The 15,260-nt window shown below is 43.6% G+C and overlaps 1 protein-coding gene across 1 annotated transcript in view; it reads left to right on the top strand.

Annotated features, from left to right (window-relative positions):
* LOC124788655 (aminopeptidase N-like) overlaps positions 1 to 15,260 on the top strand; it is a 94,435-nt gene that overhangs the window by 30,110 nt on the left and 49,065 nt on the right. Inside the window, exons 5-6 of the mRNA XM_047255932.1 lie at positions 9,578 to 9,727; positions 14,611 to 14,922. Coding sequence (XP_047111888.1) covers positions 9,578 to 9,727; positions 14,611 to 14,922 — 462 coding nt within the window. The remainder of the gene's footprint in view (positions 1 to 9,577; positions 9,728 to 14,610; positions 14,923 to 15,260) is intronic.

Below are 15,260 nucleotides of genomic sequence, written 5' to 3'. Positions count from 1 at the left end.
ACTAGGCTTTGGGTTGGACACAGTGATTTAGATTTCGTCTTTTCCAGGCGATGTTCAGCTCTTCTTGCCTCCTTATTGCGCGCGTGGAAACCACAAACTTCCGTTTTATGCGGGTGGGTTTCAAGTGGTTGTCGTCATAGTAGATGATAAGGTCTTCGAGAGCACATTTTGATTTGGATTCTTCTTCTTCAAATGTCGTTCCCTGAGCAGCGACAGCTGTGTCATCTGTATAGATTTTTGTTCATTTACTCATTGATGTAAATTGTCTGATAGACAGCAAAGTTAAATTTGAAAACAAACTGCAAAAGTTTCTCTTTGAAAATTCCTTCTTTCCCGCAGTAGAATTTCTATTTTCGTAATGTGTAAAAGGTGGTGGGTGGGAAATACCAACTCATATCTGTATTTGAAAACCTTGTAAATCAGCATGTAGCCATATTTACGCATGAATGAGTAATGTGAATATAAAAAGATTTACTCCACATCATTACAATTAATCGTACAAACGATCAGACTAACTATTAATCAATGCTTTGGACCAGAAAGATGGCGCACATTTGGCGAATATCCCCCAGAGTAGTGCCGGAAGATTTTGTACAATGGCGGCGTATTGAACAGGAAAGGAGAGCGAGGTCTTCGAGTTCAAACTCGCTCATAAAGACAATATAAGGCCCTCATCTAGAAATCAACCTTAACCTTAATAGGAAAGTAAACACAGAAACGTTTTACTGTCGTTCGTGCATTAAGAAAGGTAAAATAGGGGGTTGGGGATGGGCTATTGTGTTCAGGTACCAACTGGATTGACAACGTAGGCTGGGGAGGTGGAGGCGGGTGCAAAGGTCTCTCTGAAGGCGCCGATGAAAACATTCCAACGTTCTTCGTGATCGCACATGAGGCACTTCTACACAGGCAGTGTGGTAACAACGGTTTCCATGAAAGATGAGCATTTCCTGGAAAAGATATGCAAGTTAATTGTGATGTAAAACACGAAATAGTAGCCGTTCTGTATAGTTTCCGTGGCGATTCACGAAAATTCCGTACGCACTTCTTGACATTCGGATAACATCTGCGTCGCGTCCCAAATCTTCACCAACGATTATAACTGTTGTCCGGGAAAGCGTAATTCCAGTAAGCAGATAAATTCTCTGTGTCCAGTAAATCTCGTGCAAATTGTTCTTACGGTTTCTCGCACTCTCAACGTACTTTTGTGCGATTTTATGATCACAGCTTGTTCATATGAAATTCGTTGATAATACACACAATTCTTAGCATGTTTCCTATGTTCACAAATTCATATCTACATGCGCATACATACACAAAATTCCACCGTATAGTGCATGGCGGAGGGTACCACGTACCACCACTAGTCATTTCCTTTCCTGTTCCACTCGCAAACAGAGCGAAGGGAAAGCAACTGGTTCTATGCCTCCGTACGCGCGCTAATTCTCTTAGCTTCATTGCCTTTACTCGCAGAGTACGTTTGCCACAGTAGAATACTCCTGCAATCAGCTTCAGATGCTGGTTCTCTAAATTTTCTCAATAGTGTCTCGTGAGAAGAACGTTGTCTTCCCTAAAAAGATTCCCATTTGGGTCCTGGAAGTTTCTTCGTACACTCTCGTGTTGAGCGAACATAGCGGTAAAACATCAAGGAGTCCTCTTCTGAATTGCTTCGATGTCTTCCTTTAATCAGATCTGTTGCGGTTCCCAAACACCAAGCATTATTGAAGAAAACTTTTTCCACGTCATTTTGTATCCTCTTATAGACACTTAGCGACGATCCTTCGCGTACTCCACAGCCGCAGATCGCTGCTCAACCTGTCCGTCAGAGGGCAACGTAATCGTTTCGAGTACTTGAAAAGTCTTCTAACCGCTAAGACATATACATTCCGTATCCTCGTATCTTCGTTAATAGTCGTCAGTGGGGTACCGTATCAACTTTTTCCGGAAATCCAAGAATATGGAATCTGCCTGCTGCCCTTCATCTATGGTTCACAGGATATCACGTGAGAAAAGGGCAAGCTGAGTTTCGCACGAGCGATGGTTTCTAAATCTGTGAAAGAAGGGCAACCAACATTCAAGACTTCCTTGAAACCTCTTTCGAATTGATTACAATCTGCGGTTCGTTTGTTGGAACAGTGAAATACAAGTGTGTCATTAGTTGGGCAAGATCGGTTGCCAATTAACACGTACACGCTAATTGCCGAGGTGGAAACACACAGAGAGAAACCGAATTAGAGAAAATAACATTTTTACAGTTTCAATTGGATTGATACAGTATCCAGTTATTAAAGTGTAGTTAATCAGGAGTTTTCTACGATTACAAATGAAGTGCAAGATGCAGAAAGGGCACATGTAATAAAATTCGAAATTTTCGTTTCTTTGCCTCAACAGATAGCTGCAGTGTAACTCCATGCACTATGTAGAAGAATCAGACATATAACTACTGGAACATGCTTTCTCTGGTTGTTAATTACCTTGAAAGATGCCGAATGGACATATTTACAACAGCTGTTCCATTTCTGCACAATGGGGAATTGGCTATTTTTTTTATGGAAAGCTTGATTGCATGCATGTCACTTCTGATTTTGTACCACTGTTCCTATTGTATGTTCACCATGAAGTAATTTGCAAGAGAACTCCTAGTGAAGTTTGCAGCGTTTTGTTGGACAACATTCACCAAAATAGTAAAGAGCAAAATGTGCAGCATCTAATATTGTTCAGTGACACATACACTGCGCAAAATGTAAAACATACACTGGTTCTGCCGGCCACTGTGGCCGAGCGGTTCTAGTCGCTTCATTCCGGAACCGCGGGGCTGCTACGGTCGCAGGTTCGAATCCTGCCTCGGACATGGATGTGAGTGATGTCCTTAGGTTAGTTAGGTTTAAGTAGTTCTAAGTCCAGGGAACTGATGACCTCAGATGTCAAATCCCATAGTGCTTAAAGCAATTTGAAGCATACACTGGTTCGTTTTCTGCTTAATACGGCTGGTAATAATACGTTAAAAGCTATAACCATTTTCCTCTACGAGGATATTACATTCTGCTCTAAGACAGAGACTCTGAGGCTATTAAACGGCTCATCATAAAGTGTGACAGAATGTGTACAGTAGAAGAATACTCTGAGATTATGAAAAAGGGCTGTGCGTCTTGACTTTTATATATCAAAGTGGTGAATTTAGATGATATTCTATCTTTCAAGAAATGATGGACGACGCTTCATAAAAAGGTATGTCTGTCAGATGAGACAGCAGGAAGAAGTATTCCTGAGATAAATAAAAGTACTTCTCAGTTGTCATAATTGAAGCATACTGCATATGAATGCTGCTGAGTATATTGGTGGGCTAGTCAAGTACACATTCTGTCTTAAATGCAGCAACGCTCGTACTTCATGAGAAGCACACATCACCGGTATTGTTTCAATAAAGAAAGTGTAAGATCTGCAAAAACTTGCACAACACATTCTTGCAGAACACAGTGAGTTTTATGACTTTTCAAATGGCCCATAACAAACATAGGAGAAGACGACAATAAATGAGAAGAAAAAATGGCCTTGATAACTCTTTCAATACTTTTGTCTGAAGATTCATACGTATTAGGTTTTCTCGCTTTCTAAGCCTATCGTATGAAGCCACATTATAAAAGCTTTCTCTGGCAGTTGTTATTCATTTCATTACAATTTTTGAAATTGTTATGATCGTAAAAGTGATACTTAGCAAAAAGGCCACGTGTACAACGTACTGATGCACAATAATTGCCTTATATGTTACACGTCTGAGTAGTTCTCCTTTCATTATTGTGACAAAACATACTTGAAAAGCTACTGAAAAGTTTTAAGTGCAGAATTTGTGTTTCAAACATTCTGTGAAATTTTTTGGTGTCTCCTTTCACATTTAATTGAGATATCTTTAGCGTTTGCTTCTACAAATATGGTAACTCAAAATGGTTTGTCTTTGCTTGTGGCAGTTTGTGAAGTGTGGAATGGGCATAACTTTTTTTTCGCGTAAACGTGAGTCACTAGCCATGTGGATTCCACAGCAGAAAGTGTTCTGTATGCTTCCTCTCACGAAGCTGAAGTCAGTTACTGTGGTACAACGCGGTTTTTGCGTGAGTATGGACTGCGATCGTTCGGGAAACTGGGAGTTTTCGTTCGATATCGGGCGCCACGCAGTTTCAGAGGTTACTGTTGAATTAATCCGTAGCCCTAGTAAGTCAATCTGACAAGAACGCAGGCAGTTACAGTTACCTAGTTCGACAGTACACTACGTGGTGTGCACGAAAGGCTGCATCTACGGGCGTACAAACTGCAGCTTTGTCACAAAATCGATCCCTGCGTCAGGCCGCGACAGAAGCATTCACAGAGACCATTAAGACAGACAGGCATACCTCGACTTCGTTTATTTCTCATCTTCGTCTGTTCAACACTTCTGGCACAGTAAACATGCACAATTGACACACACGGGGAACTTAACCACCCCATTAAGTGTTTGAGTGCGAACTTGAATGTGAAGTATGGATTTTGAAGAGCAGGATTATAGGCCCATTCCTCTTCATGGAACGTACTGTTAACGCAACAACGTACGTAGACATGTTGGAGCTGTAAAATGTGCAACAAATTCCTCCTGATGTGACGAATTTCTTGGATCATGAGTTCCCAGATCTCTGGACTTGGAAAGGTAACTCATTGATTGCTTACCCCATTAGAAGTCCAGACAATACACCACTTGATTTTTTATGAGGGTTTATGAACAATCTAGAGTACTAGACATCAGTTCGTGATCTACCAGATATGGGCTATCGCATTCGCGCAGCTATTGCAGATGTTACGCTTGATACGCTTCAAAACGCTTGAAGAGAAGTGGAATACAGATTAGATGTCCATCGCGCCACTAAAGGTGCGCATATAGAGGTGTATTAGGTACGAGGAAAAAATGAGTTATCACGCTTGTAGAAACATACCGTCAATGAAAGTCTCAATCATTTCTCAAGTTATTACATATTATATTATCATATGTTTGACTTGGACACCCTGTATTTAAACAATAGCGCGTCCCTCTCCACTCCGTCATTGAAATCGCAAGCAGGATACTTCCACAAAAGTTTGGTATTCACTCCCTAGTTATTACAATCACCCTTGCATCAGAAAGCCTCGCTGTATTCTCCACCCAGTGGCAGTGTTATTCGGATGACGAAGTACAATGCCCCGCCGCTACGTCGGCTGGGCGGCTGGTCATTTCCCAGGCCTGTTCTCGCTCAGTTATATCCGTGCCGCCTCCAGTCCTGTCGCCATACGCGTGTACACACTAGATCTCCGCCAAGTCAGATATCTCGTCGAAGTCTCTGCGTCCAGTACAGTTTTCAGTCCATGGAAAATCCTTTGCCTACTAATCCCGGCTGTAAAATGACAAGTTGCCTTGGTATTGTTAATAATAGTCTTCTAGAATTGGTATACGTGTTCTCATTTTCTGCAAAGTTTTGTAGCACCATCGTGGGGCCACGCCGTAGTAATCCTCTTGCTTAGGTCCTCTCGACCGTGTGTTTTCTGCAGTGGTAGTTCTGCCGTTAATGTATTACCGAGGCAACTTCTTACAGCATTTCACCGTTACAGGCTTTTTAAGCAGCTAAACGATGCCGGTGGAAACATCGGCAACTCGTGCAGCCCACCTTATCTGCGAATTCCTACAGACTTTCTCGCAACAGGAACTAAAAGCAGAAAATACCCATTCTGATTATTTCCATTTTTCAACTAACATTCCCGCACACTAAAATGAGACATTAAACATTATTAACTTAAAAACACAAACATGGTCAAAAGTAATATTAGAGGGAGTTACTTTTCTTTTTCACGAGTAGTGTATCACTTTCCGCACTCACATTCTTCAGACCTTTCTTCTTCCTATCTTCTGAAGAACTAAAACCTTTCTCCTCTATTTAAGTTGTATTATTTAAAAAAAACAGTAATCTACCTAAAACAAAAGTGGAACCCTTGTCCCACGCGGACAGGTGTTCCACAGACGGCGCCATCCAACCGCGACTCAAGACCCGTCCTTTCAGCTTTACGTCCGCCAGGTTAGAAAGGCATCGAGTCTTCTGCGTAAGCTTGGCGGATCCTCCAATAAATCCAGGCAGAAACCTGGTATTTCAGGTAACCAAATCGCTAACCATACAGTTGAAAGATCTAGATCATCCAGTGACAAACAACATACTTCCAAAATAAAACAAGAACTCGCGCCTGTAAAAGCTCAGTGCCCGAACGAATCCAATTTATCTTTACCATTTACAATAGCTGAATTGTATGAGGCCTTGAAACAAACTAAACATTGTAATGCACCTGGTCTGGATGATATACACCCGGAATTTATGATAAACATGGGTAATGGCTAAAAAAAAAAAAAATGGCTGGTCCGCTTCTTCTCCAACATCCTACATAGTAGATCATTCCCTAACGAGCTAAAGAGAACCAAAATAGCGGCACTTTTGAAATCAAATAAACCAGCTGACCACCCTCAAAGTTTCAGACCAGTTTCCCTCTTGAGCTGTACTTACAAACTCTCGGAGAAGCTCATCTATAATAGAATTAGCGGCTTCATTCTGGAGCGTATCCCAGCTGAGCAAGCTGGTTTTGGGCCACAGAGAAGTTGCTGCGACTAGGTACTGGCTCTAACAACTTTCATAGAGGTTGGTTTCCTAAAAAACTTGAAGACATCTGTCGCGTTCGTAGACCTAACCGTGGCATATGACACCGTATGGACAGAAGGGATGAGCCGCAATCCGCGGAAATGAGGCCTTGCTTAAGGAATACCGCAAACTACAGGATAACCTAGAATTACCCATCCAGGAAGTCATACCAAGTTTACGACGAAGTAGACTCCCTTCAAGAAACCCACCATTATGACAAGTAGAACAGCTAGGTGCCAGTGAACCGGGGTGAGAGACCTGTGGGACCAGAGCTATCAACTTACTGAAAATCGTGAAGAGCGTGAGTGGCTCTGAAAGTATGACTGTGATACTGCTGGCACAGAACTCGACAGGAAACTGTGGGTCAAACTGAACAGAGCTCGCACTGGGCATGGACGATGCGCAGACTCTCATTGAAGATGGGATGCTACAGAGCTTTTGTGACTGTGGAGCTCCGAACCAGACAATCAAGCATTAGAGATGAATTCCCCTTGAGTCCCTACCAGGGGAGTTAGAGAGACATCATGAAAGCTGATGATACGGCCCTTATATGGATTAGGAACCTAGATATTGACATTCAGTTTGTTTTATATGTAGTTTTGTAATTTGATATTCCTGTTATACAGGGTGTTACGAAAAGGTACGGCCAAACTTTCAGGAAACATTCCTCATCCACAAATAAAGAAAAGATGTTACGTGGACATGTGTCCGGAAACGCTTAATTTCCATGTTAGAGCTCATTTTAGTTTCGTCAGTATGTACTGTACTTCCTCGATTCACCGCCAGTTGGCCCAATTGAAGGAAGGTAATGTTGACTTCGGTGTTTGTGTTGACATGCGACTCATTGCTCCACAGTACTAGCATCAAGCACATCAGTAAGTAGCATCAACAGGTTAGTGTTCATCACGAATGTGGTTTTGCAGTCAGTGCAATGTTTACAAATGCGGACTTGGCACATGCCCATTTGCCGCATGGATTATCACGGGGCAATAGCCGTGGCGCGGTACGTTTGTATCGAACACATTTCCAGAACGAAGGTGTCCCGACAGGAAGACGTTCGAACCAATTGATCGGTGTCTTAGGGAGCACGGAACATTCCAGCCTATGACTCGCGACTGGGGAAGACCTACAACGACGAGGACATCTGCAATGGACGAGGCAATTCTTTGTGCAGTTGACGATAACCCTAATGTCAGCGTCAGAGAAGTTGCTGCTGTACAAGGTAAAGTTCACCACGTCACTGTATGGAGAGTGATACGGGAGAACCAGTTGTTTCCGTACCATGTACAGCGTGTGCAGGAACTATCAGCAGGTAATTGGCCTCCACGGGTACACTTCTGCGAATGGTTCATCCAACAATGTGTCAATCCTCATTTCAGTGCAAATGTTCTCTTTACGGATGAAGCTTCATTCCAACGTGATCAAATTGTAAATTTTCACAATCAACATGTGTGGGCCGACGAGAATCCACACGCAATTGTGCAATCACGTCATCAACACAGATTTACTGTGAACGTTTGGGCAGGCATTGTTGGTGATGTCTTGATTGGGCCCCATGTTCTTCCACCTACGCTCAATGGAGCACGTTATCATTATTTCATACGGGATACTCTACCTGTGCTGCTAGAATATGTGCCTTTACAAGTACGACACAACATGTGGTTCATGCACGATGGAGCTCCTGTACATTTCAGTCGAAGTGTTCGTACGCTTCTCAACAACAGATTCGGTGACCGATGGATTGGTAGAGGCGGACCAATTCCATGGCCTCCACGCTCTCCTGACCTCAACCCTCTTGACTTTCATTTATGGGGGCATTTGAAAGCTCTTGTCTACGCAACCCCGGTACCAAATGTAGAGACTCTTGGTGCTCGTATTGTGGACGGCTGTGATACAATACGCCATTCTCCAGGGCTGCATCAGCGCATCATGGATTCCATGCGACGGAGGGTGGATCCATGTATCCTCACTAACGGAGGACATTTTAAACAATTCCTGTAACAAAGTGTTTGAAGTCACGCTGGTACGTTCTGTTTCTGTGTGTTTCCATTCCATGATTAATGTGATTTGAAGAGAAGTAATAAAATGAGCTCTAACATGGAAAGTAAGCGTTTCCGGACACATGTCCACATAACAAATTTTCTTTCTTTGTGTGTGAGGAATGATTCCTGAAAGTTTGGCCGTATCTTTTTGTAACACCCTGTATACAGTCTCTCCTAGGAACGAAGGAAACTGCGGAGGCATGGCTTAGCCACTGCCTGGTGTTTCGGACCCTGCACTGATATGAATCTTCGTAGCAATTTAAAAGTGTTTGCCAGCCCGTGAGTCCAACCTGGGAAACTTGCCTCTCCAATATCCTTTCTTCCAGCCGCGCTAGTCCCTCAAGGTATGAAGGAGAATGTCTGTGAAATTTGGAATCTAGGAGATGAAGTATAGGTATGCAGGAAAACTTCTGTGAAGTTTGGAAGGTAGGAGATGAGATACTGGCGGAAATAAAGCTGTGAGGACTGGTCCTGAGTCGTGGTTAGATAGTTTAATAGATGGATTAATTGGCGGCAAAGGACAAGGGTCCCATGTTCGAGTCCCGGTCAACCAGTAAGTTTCAAATCAGCGTACACAGCTGCAGAGAGAAATTTCATTCTGGAAGTACTAAGCAGGTATGGATCTGAGATATACAGTACATATTTACCAGGTAGCTGTAATTCTGCTGCATTTAGATCTCCTACACTATTTCCTAAGGTTTCAAATAATCATCACGATTTTCCACTTGAATGCTTCAGTACTTCATCGCTACGGGAGAGAAATTGCAACTCATCGGCTTAGACAGCCTCGTCAACAGTTAGTTGTTTTCAAATATCAAGTTTGTAATATAATTACTTGCAGTGGACCAAATCCTGTTGCAGGTGGCTGGGAGTGACGCAGTTCGAGCGGAGGGGGGCGCGAAAGGCCATGCCATGTTACGACGAGCCGGCCATCAAGGCAACCTGGGAGTTTACCTTCCGCCCACAGCAAGGTTACAACGTGCTTTTCAACACTCCACTGATCAGCGCCACGTGAGTATATGTACAAATTGGCTTTCTTTCCGAGTTTTAAACGCAGTAAAAATGTCTTGCAACAGTGAGAAATGAAAGCTGTGGCAATTATATACAGAGGTGACAAAAGTCATGTGATACCGATACGTACGTATACAAATGGCGATAGTATCGCGTACACAAGGTGTAAAAGGGCAGTGCATTGGATGAGCTGTATTTTGAGCTCAGGTGATTCACATGAAAAGGTTTCCAACGTGATTATTGTCGCACGACAAGAATTAACAGACTTTGAACGCGGAATGATAGTTGGAACTAGACGCATGGGCCTTTACATTTCGGAAATAGTTAGGGAATTCAATATGCCGAGATCTACAGTGTCAAGAGTGTGCCAAGAATACCTCATTTCTAGCATTGGCTCTCACCGTGGATAATGCAGTGGTCGACGGCCTAAACTAAACGACTGTGGGGGGCGGCGTTTGTGGAGAGTTGTCAGTGCTAACAGACAAGTAGCACTGTGTGAAATAATCGCAGAAATCAATGTGGGACGTACGACGAATATATACGTTAGAACAGTGCGGCGAAATTTGGCGTTAATTTACGATGTGTGGCAATAGACGTTCGACGCCACTGTCTTTGCTAACAGCACATCGCCTGCAGCGCGTCTCCTTGACTCATGACCATATCGGTTGGACTCTGCACTACTGAAAAACCTTGATCTGTTCAGATAATTCCAGATTTCAGTTGGTTGGAGCTGGTGGTACGGTGCGAGTGTGGCGCAGACTCCACAAAGCCACGGATCCAGGCTGTCGACAAAGCACTATGCAAGCTGCTGGTTGCTCCGTAATAGTGCGGGCTTTGTTTACATGGAACGCATTGGGTCCTCCGGTCCAGCTAAACCTGAAAGTGGTCATGTTTGACTACTTGGAGACCACTTGCAGCTATTCATTGACTTCATGTTCCCAAACAACGCTGGAAGTTTCATGGATGACATTGCGCCATGTTACCGGGCCACAATTGTTCGCGAGTGATTTGAATAACATTCTGGACAATGAAAGGATATGATTTGGCCACCCACCTCGCCGAAATAGATCCCATCGAACATTTATCGGACACAATGGAGAGGTCAGTTCGAGCACAAAATCCTGCAGTGGCAACACTTTGTCAATTATGGATGGCTACAGAAGCAACATGGCTCAATATTTCTGTAGGGGACTTCCAAGATTTGCTGAGTCGATGACAAGTCGAGCTGCTGCGCTCCGCCAGGCAACACGAGGTTTCGACACGACGAGGTACACCATGACTTTTGTCACCTTAGTGTAATCTTAGTTAGCTCTCAACCCGTAACCTCAGATTCTTTAGAGATTCGAACTCCCATTTACAAAACAGCTTCAAACGAGTGCTGTTATATCTGCACGACAGCGCAGATTTCGACCGTATGCGCTGTGTGTCTTGATAGAAAACAAACTTGTTTCGCTTACGAAACACGCTGTTCACAACAGTAACGCCAATATTACTGTGGTGATGATGTTTGGTTTGTGGGGTGCAACTGTGCGGTCATCAGCGCCCATACACATTCCCAATCTAAACACAGTCCAATCTCGCCACTTTCATGAATGATGACGGAATGATGAGGACAACACAAATACCCAGTCCCGGGGCCAATAATACTCTTCACCCTCAAGCTTCCATACGGTATTCTGTCAAGGGTTTGTTTTTCCGGCGTGTTTATTGTAGGTTAACAGTGAGGTTTGCTGACGGAGAGTTGACCGACATGCCCCTCGCGTGTGGGTTCACAGAACGTAAGGGAAGAGCGGCACAGCGACTTTATGACGAACTCTTCATGCAGTGATGGCAACAACATCACAATAGGGATGGAAAAATCAAGCTTATTAAAACCTTACCGGTATATTAGTTCTGAATAACCGGTGTTTTTCGGTATTCGTTTGGACTCGGTTACAACAGGTACTTTTATCTTTTTTACTATGTAACGTTCTTTATATAACTGTAATGTTCCTTAATAAATTTATGGGTTTGTTTGCCAATGAGTATGAAATACGTAATGTTTGTGTTACGCAAATTTACTGTGTGTTGAGCAAATGGTGTGCTTAATCAGTTTTACTGTAATCCAAAAAAATTAAACAATTTAATCCGGCAAACCAATACGCAATGCTAATAACGAAATCAGTCCCTCTGAAATTTGCCGAGTCTCGTGAGCACCGAGTACTATGGCTCTGTACAATAAACTGACAAAATTCCTTGTGCAAACAAACAATGAAATAAAGTTTCTTTAACCCTAGAGTCGCAACAGATGTAATTTATATAAGACTTGACGTCCTCCCCCTTCACCTCTCGTAACGATTTTTGATGAATGCTTTCAACATCTCGACGTAATACCAATAGCTTCAACCAAGTATGTTTCCTTTTTTTCGCCAATTTTCTTCCAAATGCACGCACAATGTACACTACTGACCATTAAAATTGCTACACCAAGAAGAAATGCAGATGATTAACGGGAATTCATTGGACAAATATATTATACTAGAACTGACATGTGATTACATTTTCAAGCAATTTGGGTGCATAGATCATGAGAAATCAGTACCCAGAACAACAACCTCTGGCCGTAATAACGGCCTTGACACGCCTGGGCATTGAGTCAAACTGAGCTTTGATGGCGTGTACAGGTACAGCTGCCCATGCAGCTTCAGCGCGATACCACAGTTTATCAAGAGTAGTGACTGGCGTATTGTGACGAGCCAGTTGCTCGGCCACCATTGACCAGACGTTTTCAATTGGTGAGAGACGTGGAGGATGTCCTGGCCAGGGCAGCAGTCGAACATTTTCTGTATCCAGAAAGGCCGGTACAGGACCTGCAACATGCGGTCGTACATTATCCGGCTGAAATGTAGGGTTTCGCAGGGATCGAATGAAGGGTAGAGCCACGGGTCGTAACACATCTGAAATGTAACGTCCACTGTTCAAAGTGCCGTCAATGCGAACAAGAGGTGACCGAGACGTGTAGCCAATGGCGCCCCACACCATCACGCCGGGTGATACGCCAGTATGTCGATGACGAATACACGCCTCCAATGTTCACCGCGAAGTCGCCAAACACGGATGCGACCATCATGATGCTGTAAACAGAATCTGGATTCATCGGAAAAAAATGACGTTTTGCCATTCGTGCACCCAGGTTAGTCGAGTACACCACCGCAGTCACTCCTGTCTGTGATGCAGCGTCAAGGGTAACCGCAGCCATGGTCTCCGAGCTGATAGTCCATGCTGCTGCAAACGTCGTAGAACTGTTCGTGCAGATGGTTGTTGCCTTGCAAACGTCCCCATCTGTTGACTCAGGGATCGAGACGTGGCTCCACGATCCGTAACAGCCATGAGGATAAGATGCCTGTCATCTCGACTGCTAGTGATACGACGCCATTGGGATCCAGCACGGCGTTGCGTATTACCCTCCTGAAACCACCGATTCCATATTCTGCTAACGGTCATTGGATGTCGACCAATGCGAGCAGCAATGTCGCGATAAGATAAATCGCAATAGCGATAGGCTACAATCCGACCTTTATCAAAATCGGAAACGTGATGGTACGCATTTCTCCTCCTTACACGAGGCATCACAACAACGTTTCACCAGGCAACGCCGGTCAACTACTGTTAGTGTATGAGAAATCGGTTGGAAACATTCGTCATGTCAGCACGTTGTAGGTGTCGCCACCGGCGCCAACCTTGTGTGAATGCTCTGAAAAGCTAATCATTTCCATATCACAGCATCTTCTTCCAGTCGGTTAAATTTCGCGTCTGTAGGACGTCATCTTCGTGGTGTAGCAATTTTAATGGCCAGTAGCGTAATTGTGGCATAAGCAACTGCATCGCATAATAACAAACTACTGTTGTCCGACATTTTGAATTTTGCGCGAAAAATATGACTGCAATGTAATATCCCTTTTTAGTGCCACGTCAAAGATCTTTGTCAAAGAAACTTAAAAAATATTCGATCATATTTCTTTGTCAAAGAAATATAACTACGTAATACCGGCCTAAAAGTATTCCATGAGGCATGTCATTGTAATTTATTACTTCTTTACTACTCACTGTATTCGCGACACATTTTGCAGACAGAATGCACATACACCACTGAATGTAGTTCAACATTGTATCATTGTACGTCACAGTTTAGGAGGCATGACGTCCAACGAGATGCGTGAACACTGCTACAACGTGCATGACTTTTAAATTTATTACTTTGTTGCTACTAACTCCATTCGCTGCACATTGGGCAGACAGTATTCACATACGCCGCTGAATCTACCTACAAAATTATGTCATTGTACGACTCATTGTTCAGATGCTGCGTGCCATGCACAGCTGTAACCGGGGAACGCCGGGTTTCTCTGCTAGTAGCAATGAAAGACCGAAAATCGATTATTTCATAAATCAGTTATTTTGAGCTGGTTTAACACTCGGCTTAAACTGGAGACGGAAAAATTCGGTGTTACCGAAAACGGTCTGTTTCAGCGATAACCACCATCCGTACAGTTTAGTGTACGTATTTCGTCTGAGAACTGTTGCGTAACTCCGTGTTTTGTATTATTTTGCTTGTTGCGTAGTACATGCTTTTTCGCTGTTGTGAAGATATTACCACTAAAACTTAGGTAACTGAGGTAATAACCTGAATTAATAGCAATTACTTTGTTACGCTGAGACGAGATACAGGTGGGCACAGGTAGACAAACACACTATTTACGGTATTTTACAAAATGTTCGTCTCACTTCTGCTTTCACCCATCTGTTAATAATGACGCCAGGACAATCTTACGTAGCAAACTTGGAGTAATTTTTGTCAGTTGGTGCACATATTTAGTGATTAACGCAAACTCTTCCTCTTGTAGTGACGACGAAGATGGAAGGCGCACCCTGACCTTCGAGCAGACGCCGGTGATGAGCGCCTTCCTGCTAGCTTGGGTCGTGTCCGACTTCGTAGGCGTGCAGTCGCCGCTGGAGTCCAACACGACTGTCTGGACGAGCAGGGACACGGCGGCACAGGCAGAGTACGCCAGTGTGATTGGGCCACGCACCGTCCGCTCCATGGAGCAGCTGGTGCGTGTTCCGTACAACCACGGCAACCTCACCAAGATGGACCACGTCGCTGTGCCGGACACATTCGTTGCCGCCATGGAGAACTGGGGGCTGATCACTTACAAGTGAGTGGCTGCGAACTTACGATAATCATCTGCCTAGGCCGCCTCCGATTAAACTAACACAGGAAATTTTATCAGAATTTGCCACTGTACTCAAAGCGTATATTTCGGTGGTTTTATCCAAAGGGCTAGGGCGGTCAACTGACAAAGATACGCTGTCGAGTTTCGTTACTAACATATGAGGGTGAGTCAAATGGAAACCTTAAATATTTTTTAAAATATTATTGTACCGAAGTGGTACAAAGCTGTACCACTTTTCAACATAATCTCCCCCATGCTTAATGCAAGTCCTCCAGTGCTTAAAAAGTGCATAAATTCCTTTAGAAAAAAATTCTTTTGGT

This window comes from Schistocerca piceifrons, chromosome 3 (assembly GCF_021461385.2).
Source record: "Schistocerca piceifrons isolate TAMUIC-IGC-003096 chromosome 3, iqSchPice1.1, whole genome shotgun sequence".
In the NCBI taxonomy this organism is placed as follows: Eukaryota; Metazoa; Arthropoda; class Insecta; order Orthoptera; family Acrididae; genus Schistocerca; species Schistocerca piceifrons.
This window is presented reverse-complemented; position numbering and strand designations above follow the sequence as displayed.